This window comes from Leopardus geoffroyi, chromosome A1 (assembly GCF_018350155.1).
Source record: "Leopardus geoffroyi isolate Oge1 chromosome A1, O.geoffroyi_Oge1_pat1.0, whole genome shotgun sequence".
Taxonomy (NCBI): Eukaryota; Metazoa; Chordata; class Mammalia; order Carnivora; family Felidae; genus Leopardus; species Leopardus geoffroyi.
In genome coordinates, this window is record NC_059326.1 from 190381215 (window position 1) to 190407672 (window position 26458).

Genomic DNA, 26458 nt, shown 5'->3' on the forward strand with positions numbered 1-26458 from the left:
TCTAATGATGGCCTTTGGAGTCATCAAGGAAAGGATTCATCAAGTACCATCCATGTGGAACTGACTGATCTACATCAAATTCTATTTGAAAATCCATTTCATTGATAAAAGAGGGGGAACTCTTCCCACCTGCTTCTATTTATCTCATCAGATCAGTCAGCAGCCCAGCTCTGCTAGATGCCCCTGTCTCCTGTGCTCTGAAGGCCCTAACAGAGCCCCGGGGCGGGAGTCAGGAGACCTGGGTTCTCATCCCACCTCCGCCTGTGACTCATCTTGTGACTTAGACAAGTCACTTCCCCTCTCCGGACCTCAGTTTCCCCATCTGTAAAATAGGGAGGGCACTGGGACTAGCTTGTCTCTAAGGGCTCTTCCAGCTCTGACTTCGGGAGTCTACTGAAAATGCATCTATGCCGCCTCGTATGATTTGGTGGTGCTGGGGGTTAACTCCTGGTCACACTCCCCTCTCAGACCACCTACATAAGTATTCCTCCTCTCTGTCCCTCCCTCCCTGCTTGTGTGGCCCTCTTCCTCCTTTCCAGTTTCTCTTTGGCCTTGTCCGGGTCTCCCTCACTCATGTCCTGGGACTTATGGAAACACCCATGAGGTGTGTCCTAGGCTGGAAAGGTCTGTGGTCCTTGACATTACATAGAAGTATTTGTAGAAGCTTCCCTGGGATTTCCACAACCAGCAAGATTAGTGCAAACTGGCCCATGGGCTGTGAAGCCAAGGAAGTTACAGTGACATGGCTGAGAACCCGTCTTGGCCCATCCTTCGTCCCCGGCCCCTGCCCAGACACAGACACACACACATAGAAGGGGAGGCGGTGGGCCTCACATGGCTCATCTCAGATGATTCAGATTCAGGGTTTCAGAGCTGAGAGAGGCTGAAAGGTCATGTGAAGTGGGAGTTCCTGCAAGACCCCTGAAAGTTCAATGGACCCTTACGCTTTTTTCCAATTCCTCAAAAAGCCTACCAGGAATTGCTTATCCTTAAGTAAGTGGCAAGGATTTGACCAAGATGCCCAGATTCTTTACTTTTTTTTTTTTTTTTTAACAACTGTATGACTACTTTGGATAAATCCCAGGTGACCTCTTGTTCAGAAGCTTTGGTTAACAACTGAATATCTTTGATTACTAGACTCTCTCTAAGGGGTCAAGGGCTTTTGATACTAGTGCATTTGAGGGGATAATACTTGTCAGTAACATGATCTCATTCAAAATTTTCATTTAATAGAGAAGATAATTAGAGTACAGACAGGTCAAGGTGCTTGCCTAAGATCACACAGCAAGTCAGAGGCAGAACTTATAAATTCCCAAGCTAGGATGTCACTTCAGGGGAAGGGGCCAGGGTTCACTACAGAGGGACAGGATAGATGCATATAGATTCTACTTTAAACTCCTCCTACACTTTGGAACCTAAACTTCACAGGGCTAGGAGATAGCCAGTCCTGGTATTACCTCCATTTGCCAGATTAGACAACTGAGGCACAAGGAGACTGTGTAACATGCCCGAGGTCACACAGGTATCTGGGACTAGAATCCAGGTCTCCTGAATCTTAAGCTGGTAGTCCTCCCTCCTATATTAAAACAAGATGGCAGAATAAGACTAGAACAGCTGCTGGACCCTGCCCCTCCTGCCTGAGGACCACCCAGCCCCACCACCCCACAGTCCAGCCAGGATGACCTACCATGGCCTGGCTGGCCTCTGAGTCAAGAGAGCTGGCCTGTGCCCAGAGCCACTTACCTGTGTGCTGGAGGGCCCCACAGCACGCCGGGGCACCTTGATGTCAAATCCACCTTTGGGGTCCTTCTCCCCTCTCAAGCACGGGTCATTAGGCGGCTCTCGGCCCCCTTCCCAGTCACAGATGGTTTTTCGAATTGCCTGGAGGACACTGGGAAGGAAGAACCAATATTCAGAGTAGGTTTTACTGGTGGGAGGAAGACCTACAAGCCTGTTTCTAGAGTCTGAGACAGCCCAGGAGCACTTGTCTTAGAATTCCTGTATCTAACCACCCCAGGGTGAAGGGCTGGCTTCTCAGGCTTGAGCTACAGTCCAGAAGTCTGCACTTTAACAAGCACCCAGGTGACTCTGAGGGCCACTGCCTAATTTTTTTTTTTCTCATTACAGGGGCGTTTCACTAGTCCAGTTACATCTCTGCATGTTCAAAAGTTTAATGATAGCTTATATTTGTTGCATACTTACTCCACGCTGCTGTGTGCTTAGGTCTACACACTGATTATTTCACTCTATCAACAGTCAATGAAGTAAGTTATCGTCCACATTTTACAAACGAGGAAAATTGAGGTTCAGAGAAAGTAGGTTATTTGACTGAGTGCACACAGCTAATGGTGGATATGGGCTACAAACCCAGAGACTGAGGCTTCATTTCAAACGTCCAACTCCTAAGAAGGCCTCCTAGAATTTGCTGGAACTTGCTAGTAAGCTCTGTGTGTGTTCAGAGGCTGCTCTGGAAGCTGACTGAGACAGGAACATGCTCTGTCATCTACACCTAGCACCCCCTGATTAGATGTGCTCTTGAAAAGGACCATCTGAAGACCCACCTGATAAGGACATTCTTCTTCTTCCGCACCGCCTGCCTCAGGGGCTCACGCAGTGTCACCTGGGCAAAGTCTTGCAGGGCCGCGTAGATGGTGTTCCTGATGGCCTGGTTGAAGACGCTCTCCATCCTGCCCATGAGTACCTGCAGGCCTTTGATCATGGCAATCACCTGGCCAGGCACAGATCAAGATCAGGCTCACTGTGCTTCAGCTCACTTATCTGTCCAGTACCCTTCACCACATTGCAGGGAGGGTCCGGAAGCAAGGGGCTAGTGCTACTCAAAGTGCCCGTTCACAACTAGGTCAGAAACGTGTGCTGCATGGGAAATCAGTGCTCTGCTTTCTTCATCAACAAAGTCCTGCTACACAGCAAAGATGTCAGCTAAATGGAACGGTGTGCTTCATGATGTAGCTGATTTTCATTCTGGCACCAGGTCCTTATCTTCCTGCTGACTGGTGACAGATGGCAGCTTATTCACAGACCACATTTTGTGGACCACTCTGACTTCTAGAGGCCCCTCTACATACCATGCACCCACAGACTGTATCAAGTAGAACTCTTCTGACCATAAAATTTTCTATAGAATTTTTACCATCTTTGCTTTCGAAAGCTTGGCCGGTTGCTGTGGAGTCCATAGGACTTCCTCCAGGACACAATATCTCTGTAGAAGTCTCAGGTGAGGGAAAGCCTCTGCCCTTCTGTTTACCTCCTCCCTAGACCTTTAACTCACTTATCTATCTGCAGGGGTGGGGGCGGGTTTTGCGATGAGTGTATGCTGACCTGCCTTGGAGATCTCTTCTGAGATCTGTCTGCCTGGGTTCCTGTCTTGTCCTGGCAATAACCATTCCCTCCCCATCCCGAGGAAGAGATGCATGTATTTCTACAGTTGCTCTGTCTGTTTCCCAGTGGGTAAGTTAAATGGCACGGAGGAGGAACAAGAAGTCTCGGGTGGCATTGGTTGGAAGTCACATCCCTAGTCCAGCTTCCCCAGCAACAAACCAGATCTTTTGGCCCCTATCAGCCACAAGCGCTAATACCTAGATTGAGGGGAGGGGAGGGGATAGCACATGCCAAATCAGCCTCTTACCAACCACTGCACTTATCACACCCGTGATGAGTCTAACACTCATGATGTGTTAGACCTCCTCCCTCTGCACCAGGCTGTAAGTGCTGCAGGAACAGGGCCCAGCAGTGCTGTCCACACCCTGTGCCCACTGCCTGGGCCTGAGGTGGGCTGTCAGAAAAGTTTTGTTGAAAAGGAGTGAATAAAGTAATGAATGAGCTAAGAAGCTAAGATCTTTTTCCTTCCTCTAAACCTCAAAGGAATAAATAGAACATCTGAGGTTAGGGGAAATGGTGAGAACAAAGTTTAGGAGGTGAGGATTTTCATTAGAATCAATACGTATGACGGTTTTGCTGGAAAGAAGCTTTGGTGTAGAGAAACAATGGGACCGAAGCCTTAAAGGAACATGATGCCATAAAAAAATCTGGGCTCTCGGCTAGAGATGTAATTAGGATTAAAATAGTGAGGCAAAAGAAGTGATAGAGAGTGAAGATATTTCAGAATAATTCCAAACACAGACAAGTGTGCAGATCTTTTAGACTTAAGAGAAAATATTTGCAACTTCGGGCTAGGCAGAGATTTCTTAGCTAGAACACAAAAATCACAAACCATAACATAATTGATAAGTTATACTTTATCAAAATGTAAAAAGAGGTGCTCTTCAAAAGGTATCCCTAAAACAGTGAAAAGGCAAAGTCCCCGATGAGAAAAAATATTTACAACATATATAAGACTAGGGACTTGTAGTCCCAAACATATAAAGAATTCCCACAATTCAAGAAGACAGAAACCCAGTTTAAAAAATTTCAGAAGACAACATTTCACAAAGGAGGATATAAGAATGGCCAATAAACACGTGAAAAGATGCTCGTTATCATCAGTCTTCAGGGAAATACAAACTAAAACCTCAATGAGATTTCACTAACCAGCCATTAGAATGACTAAAATAAACCAAATTGACAACATCAAGGACTGTGAGGGTGTGGAGTAACAGAACTCTCACGTACTGCTGGTGGCGATATGGAATGGCACTTCCACTTTGGAAAACCGTGTGGCAATTCCTTAAAACGTTAAGCATAAACCTACAATACGGCCATTCCAAGAGAAATAAAAACATGTATCTACACACCTTATGCTCAAATCTTTTTTTTTTTTTTTTAAGTTTATTCAGTTTTGAGAGAGAGAGACAGAGCATGAGCAGGGGAGGGGCAGAGAGGGAGAGGGAGACACGGAATCCGAAGCAGGCTCCAGGCTCTGAGCTGTCAGCACAGAGCCCGACGTGGGGCTCGAACTCACGGACCGCGAGATCATGACCTGAGTCGAAGTCGGACGCTCAACCGACTGAGTTACCCAGGTGCCCCTATATTCAAATCTTTAAAGCAACTTTTTTCATATTGGCCAAAAGGCTGGAAATGGCCCAACGTTTATCAACAGTTGAATGGACAAACAAATCATAGTATATCCACACAATGGAATAACACTCAACAATAAAAAGGAACAAACTACTACTGATATACAACACGATGTGGATAGAACTCAAAATTATGATGCTGAGTAACAGACCCAAACACAAAAAATTACAAACTATGAAAAATGATAGAAAATACCAATCTGTGGTGACAAAAGAAAAGTGACCGGGCACAAGGATGGCGGGAGGATAGACTGCAAATGGCACCAAGTCTTTAAGGGGAGAATTTGTGTGTCGTGCTTGTGCAGGGGCCATGCTAACCTTCTCTGTACTGTTCTAATTCTAGTACGGGTGTTGTCGAAGCCAGGACAGAAATGCTCTGTATCTTATCTTTGTGGTTCAGAGGTGTGTATACAACTGTCAAAAGTCTTTGAGTTATATACTTTAAATAGATCCAGTTTACTGCATATAAATTATGCCTCAATAAAGATGATAAAAAGGGCTATACTGTCCTCATGAAGGTACTGTATACTCTGACACAAGAACAGGGACATTTATAAAAGGAACGTTCAGAGAACAAGATGGAGCTTTCGGACATTAAAAATGTAACAGGCATGATAAAAAATACACAGTACAAAGCTGATCTTAAGGAAATAGTCCACAAAGCAGAACAAAAATAGATGATGTACAGTAAGAAAGAAAAGATAAAATCAGACACTAAATCCTAGGGGTCCAGCATCTGCCATTTCATCGTATCTCAGTTTCTTCCTATAGTTCTTTGATCACTCATCAGTCTGGGCATTTTTCTTATCTCTTTTGGCCACTTGTCCCTGTCTCTTCTGTTGGCTTCCTTTAGCCCATTTTTCTAGTGGAGTGAATGCCTTCCTTTGGATCGTTAGGAACAGAAAAAGTTCCTTCTTTTCTCATTTATTTTGTTTTATTTTATTTTATTTTATTTTATTTTATTTTATTTTATTTTATTTTTTATTTGAGAGAGAGAGAGAGAAAGCATGAGCAGGGGAAAGGGGCAAAGGGAGAGACAGAGAGAGAATCTCTCAAGCAGGCTCCAGTCTCACCATAGAGCTTGACGTGGGGCTCAATCTTATGACCCTGAGATCATGACCTGAGCCAAAATCAAGAGTCAAATGCTCAACCGACTGAGCCACCCAAGTTCCCGGAGAATGAGTTTCTAATCATTTTTGAATGGTAGCTTATGCCAGAGACGGATTCGGGCAGGAGGAGGGGGTCAGGGAAGCAAATGCACACAAGGAGGCTGCCATGGCTACCAGGGTCAACACCAAGCAGCAGCCTTGCAGGGGGTGGGGGGGGGGGTGCCGAGGGCGGGATGCGTGCGGAGTCAGCACCCACCTCGACAAAGGCAAACTTCTCCTCGCTGGTGTAGTTGTAGCGTGTGGCTCTCTCGTACTCCTCCGCTGTGCCTGGGCAGTCCTTGTTGCAGAACTTGTCTGTGGGGTGAACCAGCTTCCAAGAGTACTGGTGGGGAGAGGAAAAACCCAAACATCCATCAGCAGGTGAATGGAAAAGTCAGACGTGGTGTAAGCATGCAGAGGGGAATGTAATTCAGTCATGAGAGGAATGAAGTTCTGACTCATGCTATAACATGAGTCGTGGTTCTTGAAGATGTGAAGTAAGAGAAGCCAGACACAAATAACCACAGAGTATACGATTCTACTTATGGGAAACATCCAGAATAGCGAAATCTACAGAGACAGAAGACAGATTGCTTGGGGCTGTGTGGATAAGGAATGGGGGAGGGGATTGCACAGGGTTTCTTTTGGAACTGATAAAAATGTTCTGAAAATGACTGTGGCTGCACAGTTCTGTGAATATACTAAAAACCAATGAATTTTACATTTTAAATGAGTGAACTGTATTGTATGCAAATTCCATTTCAGTAAGGCTGTTAAAAAAAAAAAAAAGAGTGCTCAGGGAGAGGCAGAGGCAGCCAGGAGTCCATGTGAACAGAGGTCAGTCTGCAGGGGACAGGGGAGGGCAAGCCGTCTGCCCTCAGGGACACCTACCACCTCCATGACATGGGCGCTCCACTTGGATAAAAGCTGCAGGCCCCGCAAGGCCAGGTCGAAGAGCTCACGGTATTCCTCGTCTGACTTCTGGCTGTCCAGCCCGGAGCCTGTCACCACCTGGGGAACACGGACCGTCACCCTCACCATGTATGTGCTGGCACTTTTATACATGATTTCACTGATTCCCCCAAGAATAACACAAGGGAGGTGCTAATATTATATCCCCTTCATTTTCAGACAAGTTCTTTGTTGAAGGCCATGTGGCTTGTAAATGGTTGAGGCTTTAACCTCAGGTTGTGTGATGCCAGAGTCACCACATAGCAACTCGGGGACACGTACCTGCAAGGAGATCTTAACCATATATATGAAGCAACAACTTTGCATGAAGCAACATTACCCTGAACCCATGAGAATTTCTCTTTCTATCCTATTTCACACAAAAATGCTAATCATAAACCACTAAATTAATTTCACAACTCATTAGACATGACTCGCCAATTGAAAAGCACTGAAGACAAACATCTATTTGAGTGTGACATATTCCATAATGACACATGGATGTATGCCCATGTATATGCATAGATATACGTGGATACAGGTATCTATGTTCATATACGTATATACATAGTCAGTCCTCATTATTTGTGGATTCTGTACTTGTGTTTGCCTACTCACTAAAATTTATCTGTAATCTCCAAGTCAATACTTGCAGCACCTTTAACGGTCATTTGCAGATATGTGCCCAGTGGTGAAAAATCAGAAAGTCATGTTCCCAGCTGAGGTCAAAAATGGCCACTCTCTGCCTTCTTATTTCAGTAATCATACCATATACAAGTGTCCTTCTCATGGTTTATTTAATGCCATGTTTTCCACATTTTTGCATTTCTGCTGATGATTTCACTATTAAAAATGCCTCCAAATTTAATGCTAATGTTCTGCCTAGTGATTCTAACTGTGTAAGAAGGCTATGATGTGCTTTATGGAAAAAACACATGTTTTAGATAAGTTTTGTTGGGACATGAGTTATAGTGCTGTTGGATATGAGTTATTGTTAATGAATCAACAATATATATTAATTACATAAGGTGTCTTTAAATAGACACATACCGAAAACAAAGTTATACACTTTGATCAGTCTATGAAAATGAGGTGACCAGAGTTTCACAGGAAATTAACTCTGTACTTTGTCTAGGAGCAATGCTTCATTCAGTATTTTGCTGATCCAGTGTTTTGTGCCCACTTTACAGAATATACCTACTGTGAATGACGACAATTGTCGGTATATACACATGTATAAAACATAGCTTAAAAAATAACTTGAAGCCAGATTCACTCTTAGATCACACCAAAACTTGACAAGGATGAAGGAGGCCCCAGGACTGAAATTATTCCCAGAGCTTAAGTTCAGATGATTGGCACATATGGTTAAGAAAGCCAAAGATTTGGGCTTGACCTTGGTCCATGTCTTCCCGGAGCCCTCAGAAGAATATGGGCCAGCTGTCTAATGATCACATTGTGTGCACTTGTCTGGCTGCCCTCATTTCAAATATGTTGTCCTCTGATCAAAGACATTTTCAGGGTTTGGGTTTGGAAAGCATGTGCACTTTGGCCGCCAACCACATGATGGAACCAGTGAGCAAATGTGGGATAGTGCAGTGTCATCCAGGTTCAAATCAGAAGACCTGTGTTTCTCAAACCAACATATAAATCTATTATAAGGGTATATATAGGAAGAGTCCAGGAGAATATATAAACTTGGTTATGGTTGGTAGAATTTTACGTGATGGATTTTTCCTCTTTTACATATCTGCATTTTTTCTGAGGTATGTGCATTGACTGTATTTCCATATTTAAAAAAAAAAGAAAAGAAAATTTAACACCAGTGAACATGTAATTGGTGGGATTATAAGAGATTTTTATACTCTTCTTCTGTCCTTAATTGCATTTTCTGGTGTTACAATGATAATTTATTATTGTGTAGTTTAAAAATATTTAGATAGAGCTTTGAGCATGAGTGTTCTCTTGCCATCCAGGGGGAGATGGTTTGGATCATGTGCAGATGAACCATTACTGGGCCACTGTTATCTGCTGGGCATGATGTGTTTTCCATGCAATATACTGTTTAATCCTCTCAACGAACCTTCCCAGATACTACAACCCCCATTTTACAGATGAGGAAACTGAGGCATAGAGATTGTGCATAACTTGCTAAGGTCAGTAGCAGAACCAGAATCAAGTCCAGTTCTACCTGGCTCTAAACTCCATGTTCTTGGCCACTGTGCCCTTTTGCCTCCGAAATGTATCCCCTCACCCCTGCTCTCCATCATCCCTGTGATCGCTCCCTTCCTGGCTGGTCCTTACTCCTTCACACCCTGAGCCCCCACAGGCCTCCATCCCAGCAGCCAGAGTGAGCTCACCTCACTGTTGCTGTAGCGAGCGAGTTCGGAGATGAAGCGGATGTGGTCATCCCGGATCTGAACCATCTGCTCGCAGATGTTGTACTGGGGGCTGATGCTGCTCTGGGTACATGTCCACCTGGGCAGAAAATCACAGGGTTGGAGCAGGTTCTGGCCTTAGGTGCCTCAGTGGGACAGGCTCCTTCCACTGACTGGTTACACCTGGTGTTCAGCCAAATGTGTCTGGCCTCCCTCGGTGGACCCAAGAGGCCTCCCAGCCACCAGTAAGAGAGCCTGCCACAGGCTGAGTGGAATAGTCTTCTTCCTCCTCTAAGACCCAATCACAGGCTTTTCCAGATACCTGGTGTCCACGGTACTTACCAGTTATATGAGTGAGGAGCCTCTCTAGGGTTACATAGAACTGGAAACCGAGCAAAGAAAAGGCAAGGTGGGGGGTGTCCCCAAACCTGCCTACTGACTGTCAGCACTGACATCTTGGGGTTGAAGCTGTGTGGAAGGGCCACTGGGGGTGGGCCTGGGGAAACCTAAAGGGACTGCCTTCTTTTTCGGCAGTGACCTGGCAACACGGAAGGACTCCACGAAAGGGACAACATGATCACTCTGAGAGGGGTATTGCTGGCATGCTCTGCCCCTCCCCCTCACTCCCCCCTCTCTCTCTCTCCCCCCCTCTTCTCGTTCTCCTTGCCTCTCTTCTTCCTCCTCAACTCTTTGGAAAGATACCATTGGGAAAACCATCCTAAAATGGAGAGGAAACCAATGAATGGAAGTCTTCACTCTCCTTCTCCAAGAGAAAAAAGACAGCCCCCTCCACCCTGTTCTGTCATCTGGTGCTGGGTGACCCAGGAGACAGACTAAGCACAGGCACCAAACGAGGCAGGTAAACATTTTGGGGAAAATGTAATATCTCAAAAGGATCTCTGAAGTGGCCCTGATAAGAATGCTTGGACTGGTGACAGATTTCCCCACATTTACACTTCGACACGACTCATATTTTGGGTTATTTGTACAGGGATGGGGACACGACCTCTCAAACCTCCGACCCCCCACTGTGGCCACGTCACCACTCCCAGCCAACTTCAGGTGGTCGAGAATCCATGTAGGAAACATGAGGAAATGAGTGCAGCCTTCTCAATTCCATGATTTTCCTAGAAAACCTCCTCACATACTAGCAGCCAGCAGGTTATGAAGAGACTAACCGGCTTCCTTGACGAGACTCCTTCACAGTGGCTCAAGGCTGGTGGGGTTCAGGGATACTCCATTTATATATTTTTCAGACACAAGCCCTCACTTTTGACTAAAGGACAGTCAGCTCCTCTCTGCATGAATGGTCATATTCATTCAGCTTTGGGAAAGATGCAGACAGAAGAAACCTTCCTAACAGCCCCAGAGTGGCCAAGGCTGTAGCTGGATGTCCCCCACCTTCCAGGAGTCATTGACACCCCAGATCCCAGCACAGGTCACCTAGAATGGTGTTTTTTTTTTTTTTTAATTTTTTTTTTTTCAACGTTTATTTATTTTTGGGACAGAGAGAGACAGAGTATGAACGGGGGAGGGGCAGAGAGAGAGGGAGACACAGAATCGGAAACAGGCTCCAGGCTCTGAGCCATCAGCCCAGAGCCTGACGCGGGGCTCGAACTCACGGACCGCGAGATCGTGACCTGGCTGAAGTCGGACGCTTAACCGACTGCGCCACCCAGGCGCCCCAAGAATGGTGGTTTATAAAACAATCTAAGGTGAGGCTGTCAACCCATTTCGGAGGGGAACTATCCAAACCATATACTCAATGACATACTTACTGCATGGACTCAAATCTGAGGAGAGAACCAAGGTGATGAAAAAGACCACCATCCTGCTCCACCCGACCACTGAGGGCCAGCCAGTACCCCCTTCTCAAGGGAAGGAAGGCTCCTGCTTTCCCACTCTGAGAGGCACGGGTCACGGCTGGGACAGAGAAGGGGCGTGGCTGTGCTCTGAGCACTTTTGAACCCTGGCAGCAAAGGTCAGATACAAAAGGGCTCAGAGCACCCTCCGCTGTTCCCTTCCGGCCGGCCGGGTGCCAGTGTTCCGATGGAATCCACCTGCCCAGGGCTCTGGGGAGGGGGGAGGGGCTGAAGTGGCCCCTCGGCCCCCTGCCCGGGCTGGGCGTCCTCGCGGGAGCCAAGAGACATTATGGCAGGCACTCACTTGGACTTGTTCTCTTCATAGTGAGCACTGGTCTTAATGTATCTGGCCAGCTCTATCTGCATGTCGCCGAAAAGGGGCACCACCTGCAGCTGCTGCAAAGGAAGCAAACACAAGGCGTGAGATGCTGAGGGCAGAGCCGGGCGGCCGCCCTCCACAGGGGAAAGCAGGCTTCCGTGCACCTCTGGGCTGACCCCTAGTTTCTGCTTCTGATAATGCTACTGTGTAACCTCAGAACCAGAAAGAGTCCCAGACAGCGTTCAAGTCCTCCCCTGCCTCCAACCAACCTGTGTTCCAGCAAGTGTGCCCAGAGAGGCAAAGTGATTTGTCCAAGGTCACACAGCAAGAAGAATGGACGAAGGATGAGGACCAGAAGGCCTGCCTCCCAGGGCAGGGTTCGTTCTGCTCTAATTTCTCTGGGTTAGTGGTTAGTGGATTCTTGCTGCTGTAAACTCTGGGCCAGGAGTGGATACCTGGATGCCGCTGGCTAGGTGTGGCCTTCCTGAGAAACTCTACAATGTGAAGCAACTGAAACCATAACACCGAACACTAAAGGGCAGACAAGTCCTAACTGAAGACCAAGACAAATGGAGAGGAGGCTGGTATTTACTGTTAGCTTCTATGCAGTCAAGCACTCCAAGACCAGAAGATCTTTAGGACAGTGGTAGATACGTGTCACGCTGCATTTGTCAAAACACACAGAATGTACAACCCCATGAGTGATTCCTAATGTAAACTAAGGACTTTGGTGATAATGATGTGTCAGGGTACGTTCACTGACTGTCAAAGTATGTATCTTTGGTGGGGATTGTGATACTGGGGGAGGCTGTACATGGCGGGGGTCAGGGGGTAAACAGGAAAGCTCTGCACTTTCTGTTCAATCTTGCTGTGAGCCCAAAGTGCTCCAAAACCTAGTCCATTAAACAAAACAACAACAACAACAACAAAACAGTATCTCAATCCACACAAATACTTTGTGAGGTCAGTACTATTACCATTCCCAGGTCACAGACAACAAAACTGAGGTTTAGACAGCTGAAGTGATTTTCACACAAAGTCAAACCAACTTGAAAGCAAGGAGCCAAGATTGTAATCCAGGGCTGTGACTCACCTATGTAATTCCCACCAAATCCCAAGGGGAACCCTAGAAAGTAGATACCCTTGGCATTCATATTTTCCAGGCTGATGAACTCCATTTCAGAAAGGCTTAGTGACTTTCTCAGAATCATCCAGCTATCAGGTGGCAGGGCCAGACTAAAACCCAGGCCTGACTATGGCAAAGCTGTATGCCTCAACCCCACCCCTATCTCATTCACGCTGACTCAGGGCAGAGGTGGGTTCTGCATGGTCTCCGTGATGAGCCCTGTCTTTGTTTGGTGCAGCTCCAGAGCAAAGTGAAAGTTCCAGCCTTGAAAAGAAGCAAAGCCACAGGATGCCTATTGGTGGTTTACTTCCCCCTTAACTTAGAAGAGTCAGTGGGATCCAGGCTAGTGTCTCCCATGCCACACTTTTGAGGGGTTCTGCTTTTAATGTAAACCAGGATTTTCCATATCTGACCCCTGAGGCTCCACTGCACACCTGAAGTGCCCAATGCTAGAATGAACCTCAACACTGTGGAATTCAATCCCAAAGCAGGAAATCCCTTCATGAAAACCCCAAAGGCTTAATTTAACCCCAAGGTTTTATTTAAAAAAAAAAAATTGGGGTCAGAAGATCAAACCCTGGAGGCATTGCAAAGGTCTGAGTGTATAATGGCCGATGATGAGGCACTATGCCCAGAGGCAGGGGCAAGCTGAGGGAGCCCCCTGGGGCCAGAAGAGGCTGTGATTTTGCAAATGTGGATCAATTTAAAATCCAGTCTTTAATCCTCCTGCCTCTGTGAGCTCTAATATATACAGAAAATGAAAGCAGGCACTATCTTCTGGGATACACCTCTTTGTAGAGATAGCAAGGGATTTCAGGAAAGAGAAAAAGCCACATGCAGAAAGAACTGTAAGGCCCCCCAGGCGAACCCCAGCCAAATCCTGAGACTGGGAGCATGTCTGACTTTAACTGGCCAGGCTTCCATAGTGAGTGCCTTCTCCGGGGCAGCTGGAGGCCTGATCACTCTATCCTCCTCCTCCTCTTGGAGTCTGTAGAGCTTGTGTCTCAATCAACAAGCCCCACTGCTTGCTGGCGATTTCATTCTTTTCCCCAGAAAGACCACCCTTCAGTCCAGCCCCAGCCTTAGGTTCTGACCTTAAAGAACTTATCAATTTTGCTGAGGTTGATTCTCTTCTTGGCATCCAGTTTGTAAATGTTACTGACATTTCCATCCATCAGGTAGAGACCAAAACCCATTACCTAGAGTGAGAAGGGGCAGAGCACAGAAGCCCATCACAACCATTGGAAAAGTTAAAAAAAATAAAAAAAGGAGGCGTGCACATATGTACATTATGTAGTGACACGTTCTATCTCAAAACCCACGTGTCTTCACATAAAGAAAGGAGACATAAATCTAATTTCAACCCCAGATTTTATTTCTACGAAGAAATTCAGATTGCCCTTTAGTATCTCATTACAGTGGCCACTTGTTGAGTCCTTACCGTGGGCCAGAGTCTGTGCATAGGGCTTCACCAGGTATTCTCCTTAATTCTGACAACAATCATGAATCAAGTTTACACAACAACCTTATTCTACAGATGAGGCGTTGGAGACACAGAGAGGTTAGCCAGCTTGCTGAGGTCACATAGCTAATAAGTTGCAGAGACAGGGTCTGAACCCAGATCTGACAACATTTACACATTCAGATCCTTCCTGAAGGAAAGAGCTGAGCCAGTCTGTTCCTGCATCCCTGGGGTCTGGCACATCACAGGTACTTGTGAATACCTCCTCAGTGTTGAATGAACATTCAGTTATTCACTTCTCTCCTCAAAGAAGCTAAAACAACGCACAGATTGCCAGGGAGCCACTGGCGACTTCCCTGCCTGACAGTGCTCTATGAGCAGGTTGGCAGGTTGACTCTGGATATGCCTGTCCATCTAATAGCTCTCGAACGCTGACATGTTCTGCTCCTTTTGTCAAATGCACAGCGAGGCTGAAGGGGGCCTGAATGAAGAGGCTGAAAGCAGCTTCCATGGGGAAGTCACATCTGACACGTAAGGGACTGGACTGGAGGACCATTAAGGTCGCATCCCCCTTAGTCCTATCCTGTCCCCATGCTCTGCAGGGTGTGTGCCAGACTTTTCCCTGTCAGGGGAGTGGCACCCCTGGTGGCATCTGAGTTCACTACCACAAACTGCAGAGCTGGGAAAAAGGCAGAGAGCTGAGGGCAAGAAGGCTGGGAAGCAGAGGTGTGGAGGAACTAAAAGTGATTAAAAGTCAGTCAGTGATGGGGGTGTCTGGGTGGCTCAGTTGGTTAAGTGGCTCTTATTTTCAGCTCGGGTCAGGATCTCACAATCTATGAGTTCGAGCCCCTCATCGGGCTCTGTGCTGATAGCATGGAGCCTGCTTGGGATTCTCTCTCCCTCTCTCTCCCCCAAAATAAATAAATAAAATAAACATTGAAAAAAAAAAAAGCCAACGAGAGAAAACAAGGGCTTGAGAATCTGATGGCAGCATCTAGGAGGGCTTTTCGGGGGAGGAGGGAGACTGGGATTTAGTGCCCCAGGGTGTGGCAGCAGCTATTTGGGGAAGAGCTATGGGGGTGAGAGGCCACTAGGCTCTGGGTGAGTTGCTGGACCTCTGATTATGCAGAGGAAGCTGGAGTGAACAAGTCACTGAGCCATACTGTCCTGCAAACCTCATTGAGGTGCTATGGGGATGGAGAGAAGGGAACCCCCACAGGGCTGGCATTAGAATAGCGAGGGTGGCCTGGAGGAGAGGAGGAAAAAAATAAAGCCAGCAGGAGAACAATGAAGGGGAGACTCTGGGGAAGACAGAGTCAAAAGGACCGTGCAGCGTGTATAAGAACATGGGGAAGGTGGCTCATCTCAGTGCTATCTCTGCCGAGAGAGATCAGGAACAACCCAAGCAGCCAGAGGTGGACTGATGGCTAAAGAAATGCAAGCACATCCAGAGCACATTATTTAGCGGCTGCGCAATATTCCAGACACATTTAATGAAATGGGACGCAAATTATACGCGCACATAACTTATGCATATTGCAGATGTTGGAAACATGTCGAGCATAGAAAAAATTAGAAGGAAATACATCAAAACGCTAAAAGTAGTACCTCTGGATGGAAAGACTGTGAGAGATTAACATTTTTTGTGCTTTTCTATACATTCCAGATTTTCTACAATAGATAGTACTTGATAAATTAAAAACAAAACTTGCAAACTGACGGAACAAATGTGATCATTTTGGCGAAACACAGCAAAAGCTTGAAGATTTTGCTTTCCTTTTGAGTAGGCAATTTCTCCTCCAGGACGTCTGACTTGGTAAGAGTACGTACACAAAAGCTGTGCTGTAAGAGTGTTCCGTGCCGTTTAGCAAACAAATATCTAACGACAGGGGATTTGTTTAATAACAATGTCCACCTATCATGGGACACGCAACAGCCATTAAAAGTTACATTGCAGAAATATCCATAACCACATCTAGAAAGATGTATGTGACATATTAAAGGAAATAAGGCAGGTTACAAAAAATTATGTGCAGTAAGATCTGTATCAGCATTTAATTAAGAAAAAAGAATAAATGTTTTTTAAAAAATGATTTTAGGGGCGCCTGGGTGGCGCAGTCGGTTAAGCGTCCGACTTCAGCCAGGTCACGATCTCGCGGTCCGTGAGTTCGAGCCCCGCGTCAGGCTCTGGGCTGATGGCTCAGAGCCTGGAGCCTGTTTCCGATTCTGTGTCTCCCTCTCTCTCTGCCCCTCCCCCGTTCATGCTCTGTCTCTCTCTGTCCCAAAAATAAATAAACGTTGAAAAAAAAAATGATTTTAAGTAAGAAGGAAGTTAAGGGGCAAGCCCTGGCCCTGGGGGTGGGGGTGGGGTGACCGCAGCTGTACCTTGAGGAGCATGTGCTTCTCACTGGGGGTCAGATACATCTTGTTCTCGTAGTAATCCACGCAGATGTTGACAATGTCTGCCAGCAGCTCCTCGTAGCCTGGGATCACTTCCAGTTGCTGATGGAGACACTGAACAGCAGCGCCCCCTCTGGTTAGCCCCTCTCCTGCTTCCTCCCACCCACACCGCCCCCCTGACCATCCCAGGTGGACGGAGCCTGCATCTTCTGCAAATCCCCCCTTATGTCCCCCATCATGCGCCCCGCCCGTGACAGGTCAGAGCTCCCATGTGAATCTCCCACGGCAAGGAACTTGCCCCTGCCCTGGGTCCTCCATTGTATTTCCTGGCAGTTGTGACAGTTAGAAAGTACTTTCTTGAGCTGAGCTGAAAAGCAGTTCAGCTTTCCAGCAACAGGCCTGTGGTGATCCAGGCTTAGTTTTGAGGGTGTGGACTTAGTCACGGCATCTCAGACGATGACAGAAAGACCCAGCCCAGGGGAGGAGAGGGGGACCAGCAGGTGTGCCCCTCCCGGCAGGACACAGCAGTACAAAAGCATTTCCCACAAGAGAAAAGTCTGAGGTCTTTGTCTCAGGCTCTTTCTCTCCAAAGACGCAACCTGGCCCCCCCTGTGGGGATGCCGTGGACAGCACTGCTGGTGCCCCTCCCAGACAACCTGGGGCTGAGACGTGGGGTTGAGTCTCGGGAAAGAAACATGGAGCCTCAACCCTGACAGACTTGTGCAGTCAACTGGGAGCAGGAAGGGCCCAGTGAAGCCAGTAGCATCCCTGAGACAGATGTGAGCCTGAAAATGCTTCCAAGATGGACGGCCCCTCTCAGCCAGGGTCCTGCTCACACTGTTGCTGGTGCCCGTTTAGGCTGACCTGACAGGTGAGCAAGACGGGTTACATTAAGTCGGGCAGAGCTCGAGAGTCGCAGCCGAGGGGAGTGCCTGGCAAAGTGGTGGCAGTAAGGAGAGCTGCAGCAGCTCATGCTCTTACCATTTGTCACACTCTGTCTACTAAGGGCGTTTAATACGGGGTCTCATTTATGGCTCACAACAGTCCTAGGAGATGGAGTCTCATATTCTCAAAGAACAGCCCCGTCTTACAGATGAGGAAACTGAAGCTTAGACCTTGCTCAAGGTCTCACAATGGGTCGGTGGAGGGTCCAGGACTAGAAAACAAAGCCGTCAAACTCTAGAACCCATGCTCTCAATCCTCACTCACGTGGGGGCAGAACACAGGCGAGAGGGCTTTCAGAGAACAAAATGTGCAGAGGGTAAGAGGGTCATCTGTGGCTGGGAGACGAGACGTTAAGTCTGCTAATTCATGAATAGGAAGTGGAGATGTTAGATCTGGACTGAGTTGCCCTGCTCATGGTCCACCCACACTTCAGGCCCCTGCCTGTGTCCTGGGACACCAGGCCAAGATGAACAAGGAATTTGCTACCACCTGGGTGATCCTGTTGTGGTTGGCCAGGAACATGGAAAGGTTCTGCGACTCCTGGATGGACTGGGGGTCTGCCATCTTCCTCAGGAACTGTGCCGCCCTGTACACGGTGTTGCAGAGAAAGATGCTCAAGTGTAACCAGCTGAAGCCGGGCCTCACGGGCTCTTGCTCCTACCTAACCCAGAATTTCACTGCCCCCTGAGGTGAAGGAGCTCTGAATATCACAGGGGACTCTAACATCAAAGGAGAGTGTGTTCTGGGGTCATTTCGTCTGGGGCCATGTACACCCTTGTGATAAAGGTACCTCAAATTAAGAGGCAAGATTACACTGAACGTCAAAGTCAGCAAGTTTAAGGGCAACTGGCATCCTATCAACCAGCCCGAGGTGGCAAGGCAGGGTGAAACGAGCATCCTCGCGCCGTGCGGTGACCTGCTGTGAAGCTGCACAGCGGTCGTGGAGAAGAACCCCAGGCAGGGTGCACTGAGTGGTTTTGAGTGGATTATGTTATTTATAGAAAACCTCCAAGTTTCTAAAGCAAAGCACTGCATGGAACACAGAAGTCTGTTTCACCTAACAGGATTACAGGGGAAGGGATGATGGGTACGGGGAATACACACAGGACTCGAAGGGGGAACACCATGGCACCCTGGACTTTTCCAGCCTGACCTGGTGTCAGTGTGGCCTGTGTTATGGCAGCCTGGGAGGGCACGGACAGGACACCTGCCTTGCTCACGACCCTAGCTGATCTACAGAGCATGTCACTTGTGACCAAAACTGGGGAGAACGGGGGTGGGGGTGTGGGAGACATTATACTATGAATTGTCTACGAATCTTTGTGAAAGCTGCCATTTCTGAGCCAGGCTGGAGATGGGGCTCTGCCTGCGGGCATCCCTAGGTTTCATACTTTGCTCAGGAGGATAAAATCACGAGAAGCAGGTCTGTTGTCTGCATTCTCCAGTTTCTCCGGGGCCCTGGGAGGAGGTGACTCGAGGAGGAGGGACTCTCTTCATCAGTGACACAGAAAATCCTTCCCAAGCAGTGTCCAGACACTGCAGGGCTCATCTGAACCTCCACAACATACAGGAAAGATACCTGTTGCTTCGGGGCGGCTGGATCCTAATTTCTGGAGAGTGACAACCTCTCACCCACCCTGTCCTTCTTTCTTGCAGGCTGACACTGGCCCCCGACTGACTCTGAGGACAAGCCCCTGAGCTGCAGCCCCCACTCCCACCAGTAAATGATGGAGGGGCGCACGCACTATCCAAACTGGGGCAATGACCATCCTCCATGGGACTTTTGCAAACATATATGAAAGAGGCTCCCCTTCTTTCCTTTGAAACTGGGGCAGCTACGCTGGTCAGAGGGAAGCTTACAGCTGCTGCTGGCCACCACCGGGCACAGGCCTGCCTGAGCAAGAAGCTGCTATCAAGGAAGTCGAGCCCAAGAGAGAGGTAGAGGGCATCAGACCAACATCATCTGAGTATCCAGATCCAGATCCAGTGGAACTTTTCAGTTCTGGGAGCCAATCCAGTTCCTTCTTTTACACAAGCAGTTTGAACTGGCTGTCTGAATCTTGCAGGAAACGACTGATGTGACCATTTTCTGATTATTTTCCTGGTCCCACACTGCATGGGACCACAGAAACTGCTACTGCTCCACAGGTAGGGGATAATGAGGATTTGATGCCATCTTGAGACAGAACGCTGACAAAGAGCCAGTTCTCCAAGGACTCAGCTCTGCATCCTAGTCCCCAAACTGCAAAAACCGATAGAGGCCCAACCCTGCCGTGTTGGAGAATGGCCAGTTTGGTTCTGGAGAAGGAGCCTAGCAGAAGGGCTCTATCCTCTGCCTCCCCTAGGCTGGCTACCCAGGCAGAGGGGAGGGGGGGAGGGTGCCCTGACCTCTTGTAGGCAGAGTGGTCGTTCTTGACGCTGCACTTCATATTCTTCAGTTCATCCAAGACGGCGAACATGTTGATGAATTTGCCCAGGGTCAGGAGGTAGGCCTCGGAGACAAAGTCCTTCCTCCTCTCGGCATGGCAAAGGCGCTTCACCTCACTGCAGAACCGCTCGATGGCCTTACGCTGCAGGCAGAGGGGCAGCAGGTGAGGACGGGCAGCCCAGGGGGGTTGGCTCACTGTGCTCTCTGTGCGGAGCAGGACCAAGGCTTGTTCCCCGGGGGCTCTAGTCAGTGCCTGGACATGTAGAGGGAGTCATATCTGCTGGGAGGTCTTTCTCAGGGGAGTCCCTAAATCCAGAGCTCGTTTCTAGAGAGCAGCCTGGAACCTGCGGCCAAGTGAGTCAAACCAATCAATTCATTCACCATGCCCTCTCTGAGAAGCATGATGTCTTACTCAGTTTTGTATCTAGCACCTAGGACAGTGTCAGGCACCAGATGGTAGAAGGTTAGGGACCAAGAGTGAGACAGACATTCAGAGAGAGATGCTAAGGCATCCAATTGAACATCTACTATGTGCCAGGAACCATTCTGGGTGCTGGAGTAAAGTAGGGAACAAAACAGAAAAAAAAACTTTCTACCCTAAGGGGCTTATATGCTAGGGAAGGCAGAGAACAAAACAAATACTCCATATTAGAATGTGATACACATTATGGAGAAAAATAAAGGGGAAAAGGGAGGGCAGAGAGAGTTGTACACTTTAGTAGGAAAGATCAGAGAAGAAATAACCAAGATGTGACTTTTAGAAAAAAGTTTGAAAGAAGAAAAGGAGAAGGACAGGGATAACTGACAGAAGTGCATTCTGGACGGCCAGTGCAAAGGCCCTGAGGCAGGTGTGTGCCTGGCATGTTTGAAGGATGAGAAAGCCAGTGGTTGAAGTGGAGTGAGCAGAAGGAAGAAACTGGAGATGGAGAGGGACCAGGGCCACTGGCTCTTGCAGGCCTTTGTGAGGGGTAGGATTTCCACATTGAAGGAGTCAAGGAGAAGTGGGAGGGTTCTGAAACAGGATAACATGGTATGAATTGTATTTTAAAACGGTAGCTGTTGCAGTGAGAATACACTGTAGGGGGCAAAGGTAGAAGCAGGGAGAATCATTATAGAGAAACAGAGAAATGAAAATATGCCCTCTCAAAAATGTATGCATGGATATTTATAGCAGCATTGTTTGTAACAGCCCCAAAGTGGATACAACCTAAATGTCTATAACTAACAATACATAAATAAAATGTGGTAGATCCATACAGAACAGTATTTGATCATACATTTTGGTATGTGCTACAAGATGGATGGATCTTGAAAACAGCGTGCAAAGTGAAAGAAGTCTGTCACAAAGGGTCACATATTGTATGATTCCATTTGTATGCGATGTCCAGAACAGGCAAATCCATAGGGACACAAGATAGATTAGTGGTTACCTAGAGCTGGAGGTGGGGGGGACGCGGAGGGTGTAAGAGGTGGTGGTGAAACGGTTATGGGATTTCTTTTTGAAGTGAGAATGTTCTCAGGTTGATTGTGGTGGTGGATACACAACTCTGAATATACTAATAAAAGTTGTTGAATTGTCCAATTTAAGTGGATAAATTGTATGGTAGGTAAATTGTGCCTAAAAAAATCTGTTACCAAAAAAGGCAGCTGATCAATAACAAAAAACGGCTAACGCGGCAATTCGGGGAGAGACACAGAGAGAGGGGGAGGTGGAGGAAGGAGAGGAGGGGGAGGAGAGGGAAGGGGGGAAATTCCTGTGAGCTTCACTCCACAGATTTGGTACACGCTACCCGCCAATCATTCCTTTCCTCCAAAGTCCAGACCAAGCCACACTTGCTCCTTCCAGGGTCTAGGTCCAATAAAACTTTTGGTCATGATGGGAATGTTCCATATCTGCACTGTCCAACACAGGAGTCACTCACACGCTACTGAGCATGGAATGGCTGGTGCAATGGGGGAATGGAATTTTAAATTTTATTTAGTTTTAATGTAGACAGTCCATATGGCTAATGGCTCCTGTGTTGAACAGCATAGTTCTAAATTACTGCAGATCCTCCCTTCTCTAAATATCTCATCAGAAGACCTTAGTTAAGACCCTTAACCCTTAGTTAAGCACTTCATCAGTCTCTGGGTAGTTTTTTTCTCTCTTGGACCTGCCTTCTCAAAGAGATTAGGCTCCTAGGGGCAGGTCCAGGATGCCAGTAACAGCAGCTACCATTTGATAAACTGGCTCTGTAACCAGAGATCTACTTGGCTCTTTACAAACAGACCTCATTTATCCTCACCGCAAACCTGAGATTCGGCATGATTTCCAAGGCGAGAGAACTGAAGGTGCCAGATGTTAAGTAACTCACAGGCACATAAGGACAGGAGAGTAGAACCTTGGGTTTCTCCGCCTGGGAAGCCGGCCCTTCTGGCCTGGACAGCATGCACCTGTACCTTCCCCAGACATTCCCGTCTCCCATCCTGGCCTGGGCAGAGCTGGGCGCAGGGCAGACATGCGGCCAGTGCTTGCAAGTCTATTTGCGAAGCTCAGCTCTACAGCAGAGCATGTGTATGCATGGAGTGTGTGGCGGGACTCCCGCCCCGGGGTACAGACTGGTCTTGAAGCGTTCATCCTGCATTCCTGACACAACCATGATAATCAACCTGCCTGCAGGATTTTCCCTTTGCCATTTCTGTTTAAGCAGCTTGCCCTCTTACCTTCCATTCGTGGAGGCCCTTGGCTCTCTTTTCTCTTTTCTTCCTTAAATGATAGTTCTTCCTGGCTTCCCAGCTGGTCTCCCTGCTGTCACTCTTCTCTCCCCTCCACCCCCACCCACCTCCCATCCATTTTCCACACAGCAGCCAGAATGCTGCTGTAAAACCTCAAATCAGAACATGTCACAAGACACCCCCAGTGGCTTCCATGGTGCTCGAGTAAAATCCACATATTCTTTTTATGTCCTACTTCGTGGCCCACAGTGCCCTGTAAGGGCCTGTCTACCTCCCCCCATCACCTTTGTCACCCATCCCTTCTCAATCTGCAGTTTCCCTGGTTTCATTCTATTTGTTAAACATGCTGTGCTCCTACAGGCCCCAGGACCTTTACCTTTGCTGTTCCTTCCACATGAAACCCTCTCCCTCCAATCATCACCCGCCAGCTTCTTTCTCATGATACACATGTTCAAACGCCACTCCTGACAGCCCATCCCTAAAGCTGCACTATGTCACAGACACCCTGCACCCCAGAGTTATTATGTTTCAGTTTTATTTACTCACAGCACTTACTACACCCTGAAAAGGACTGAATATTATTTACTGTCAGTCTCTCCTTCTACCTGAAACACACTCATGTGCTCACTAGGATGTAAATCACAGGGAGAGAGGGAGGCTTGTCTGCCAAGGGGCACGTCAGGGGTGCTCCAGAAGTATTTGCTCAAGGAATGAATACCATGGCTCAAAAATCCAGACCCCAGCATCTGGCAGAGTGAGGCCCTCTCAGGTCCCCTGATTCAGACCCACCCTTACCCCTCACCTGAAAGTACATGAACTTCATGAGCTTGGTGACCTCTGGCTCCAGCACCTCCACTGTCTTCTCATAGATCTCAACCCGGTTGGGCTGCTCATTGCATTTCACCTGTGGGGAGAGAGGAGCTCACACATCCTGCCTTACCAAGGCAGCTCTGGTTCACGTCTGTTGTCTTATTATCAGGGCCCGTCTGCACTCTCATAGGCATCTCGTTTAGGATGATAAATGCGGTGGTCACCCTAGTGAGCAGAGGCCGGGGTAGCCCTGACTGTCGGGTATGGCTTGGAGGAACAGAACTACCTGCCAGACACTGGCTGCAGGCAAGAAACCAGCTGGTTCTGAGAACGGAACCCTCCTTCCCTTCAATCTGTTCAGTGCCCTGGCCTCGAGCTGTACACATGCCTACATCGATCTGCACGGTCTCCTTCCTTCAGTCTTTCCCCACTCCTACCCCAGTGGGGCCCCACCAGGTTCTAAGCAGAGAAAAATGTTCCAGCCACTGTTCCAGATGCACCCGGGGTGAGGCCCCCTGGCCAAACTTGGCTCCACCAAGAAACCCCTTTTCTTTGCCCAGTGGTTTTCAACACATCAGTATCACATGGCAGATGTTTTCACAGCATGCATACCCGAGACTGCTAACTGGTCAACTGAAACAACAGTGAGCAAAAGATAAGCGCAAGGACATTCTTCACATTGTTGCTTAGAAATTCTTAAAATGGTAGCAATAAGTTAAATATCTACCAGTCAATGATTAAATGGATAAAATATGATGCATTCATACAGTATCATTATAAAGCTGCTAGAAGGAATGAGATAGATCTACGGGAACTGACATGGAAAGATTACTACCATAAACTGATGGGTGAAAAAACTTGCAGGACACGAAGTGTAATTCAATCCCATTTTTTGTCAAACAAAACACAGAACAAAACTGCATGTGTGTTTGTGTGTCCATATATAATACAGGCATAGGGAATCTAAGAGTTCAAAGCAAACTGTTAATAAGCAGTTAACTCTGGGGGCTACGATTAAGGGGAAGAGAGAGGAATAGTTTCTGTTTACTTTACACACCTGTGGTTTGTTAACCTTGTTATAATAATGGGGCCCATGAATTATAGGATGATGGTAATTATAGTAAATGTAACATCTGTATGAGTCAACATGAAAAAGTAATAAAGAATTAGGTGGAAAAAGCAAGTGGCAGGACAATACAAATACAAAACACACTTTTATAAATGATAATTTCCAAAATAATATTCATAGGGACATTTATGATATTCGAGGGAAAAGATCCATGCAGCAAGGTATGCATGATGACTATGCTTTGGTGGGAGGTGGGTCCAGGCAGTGGGGGTCAGGAGGTGGGGACATCTTGCTTTTTACTTTATCTTTTTCTGCAATGGTCTGGGTGTCATACAGGTAGCACATACTGCTTTTTAAGTAATGGACAATTTTTTAGGTTTATTTATTTATTTTGAGAGAGACAGAATGAGAAGAGGAGAGGCAGAGAAAGAGGGAGAGAGAGAATCCCGTGCTACGCTGTCAGCACGGAGCCTGGCGTGGGGCTCCATCCCGTGAGAGTGAGGTCATGACCTGGGCCAAAGTCGGACGCTTAACCGACTGAGCCACCCAGGTGCCCTGAACTGATATTTTTTAAGTTGTCTTCAGTCTTGTGGGAAGCGCTCCAGATGTCGTGAGCAAACACCTTTGGGTAAGAGGCCCTGCTTCCTTTCCTGCCATCTGGAGAGGCTCTGCTGTCTGGGAGGGGGTGAGGTGGAGGGCCGGGAGGACACTCGGCGAGGACGGTCTCACCTGGGGGATGGCCCGGGAACAGCTGCGCCAGGTATACAGCATGACTGCATACTCATGTCCTTCCTCCAGCATTTCATTCTGAAAAGCAAAACACACTCGGCAGGGAGAAACCACATGGACTGGAGCCAGCAGGCTCCTTCACGGCGCCCCAGATCCTCATGACTCACAGTGGTCTGGGGACCAGCAGCATCCACACAGCACGACCTGGGAAGCTTAGTAGAAATGCAGAGAGTCTTGGATCCCCGGCTGGGCCTATGGAATCCGAATCTGCATTTCAACCAAACTCCCAGGTGACTCCTACTCCCAAGGTGCGCAACTGAGCTTGAGAAGCCCTGGCCTAAATTATCCTCCTCAGACATCCAAGGGCTCTAGCAGCAGGCCAGGATGGCCACCTGAGAAAGAAGAAGGCAGGTCTGTTTGTGCCAACAGCAAAAGTTGTATCAGGCATACTGTTAGCCAGAAAACAAGCAAGTAGCAAAACAGTGTGGACGGCAGATAGGTTCAAAAACCAAACAAAGAGCAATAATTATGAAAGTATGTTGTTGTGTACTGACAAATATTTGGGTGCAATACGCCCCAAGCCGGGAATAGCAAGCTGTCTGTGGGGCTGGATCAACGGGGGCTTTCACTTTTCGTATTACAGAGTACTCTTTGCCCTTTTATAAGAACGCTTGCTACTATTTCAGAAGCGAGAAAATGAGTAAGATAAACTTTTAAAAATAATGTACGGCAGATGGCAAAACCAATAACAGCATGGAAAACGAATCTGAAAAATACAGCGATGACTCACCTCACCTAGCAAGTGCTAAGAGTCCTAAACTCAGGGTCCAAATATCTGGGCTCAAATCTCAGCTTCCTCACTTGTTAGCCCTTCCCTTTGATCTTCAAGAAATCACTTAACCTAAAATTCTCCATTTAGTATCTGTTTAATGACAATGACAAAAATGACCTCTGAGAATTTTATGAGAATTCAGTGGAACTCTCTCTCTCTCTCTCTCTCTCTCGGTGATCTGTAAAGGGAGGTGAGAGTATTACTAGGAAAAAGTCTGGCAGTTTCTCAAAGAGTTAAATACAGAGTTACAA

At 47.5% G+C, this 26458-nt stretch overlaps 1 protein-coding gene and 1 non-coding gene across 8 annotated transcripts in view; both read right to left on the reverse strand.

Moving 5' to 3' along the window:
- The window catches only part of CYFIP2 (cytoplasmic FMR1 interacting protein 2), a 130535-nt gene that overhangs the window by 76421 nt on the left and 27656 nt on the right, over positions 1-26458 (reverse strand). For all 7 annotated transcript variants that reach the window (XM_045503644.1, XM_045503618.1, XM_045503635.1 and 4 more), the window contains 12 exons: positions 25376-25453; positions 23570-23671; positions 20013-20194; positions 18114-18210; positions 16665-16793; positions 13912-14016; positions 11677-11768; positions 9493-9610; positions 7073-7192; positions 6399-6524; positions 2562-2728; positions 1744-1891 (listed from right to left, as the gene is read on the reverse strand). In XM_045503644.1, the coding sequence (XP_045359600.1) occupies positions 1744-1891; positions 2562-2728; positions 6399-6524; positions 7073-7192; positions 9493-9610; positions 11677-11768; positions 13912-14016; positions 16665-16793; positions 18114-18210; positions 20013-20194; positions 23570-23671; positions 25376-25453 (1464 nt within the window). The remainder of the gene's footprint in view (positions 1-1743; positions 1892-2561; positions 2729-6398; positions 6525-7072; positions 7193-9492; positions 9611-11676; positions 11769-13911; positions 14017-16664; positions 16794-18113; positions 18211-20012; positions 20195-23569; positions 23672-25375; positions 25454-26458) is intronic.
- Positions 5299-5400, reverse strand: LOC123581987. The gene has a single exon (XR_006704130.1). It is a non-coding gene; the product is annotated as a U6 spliceosomal RNA (small nuclear RNA).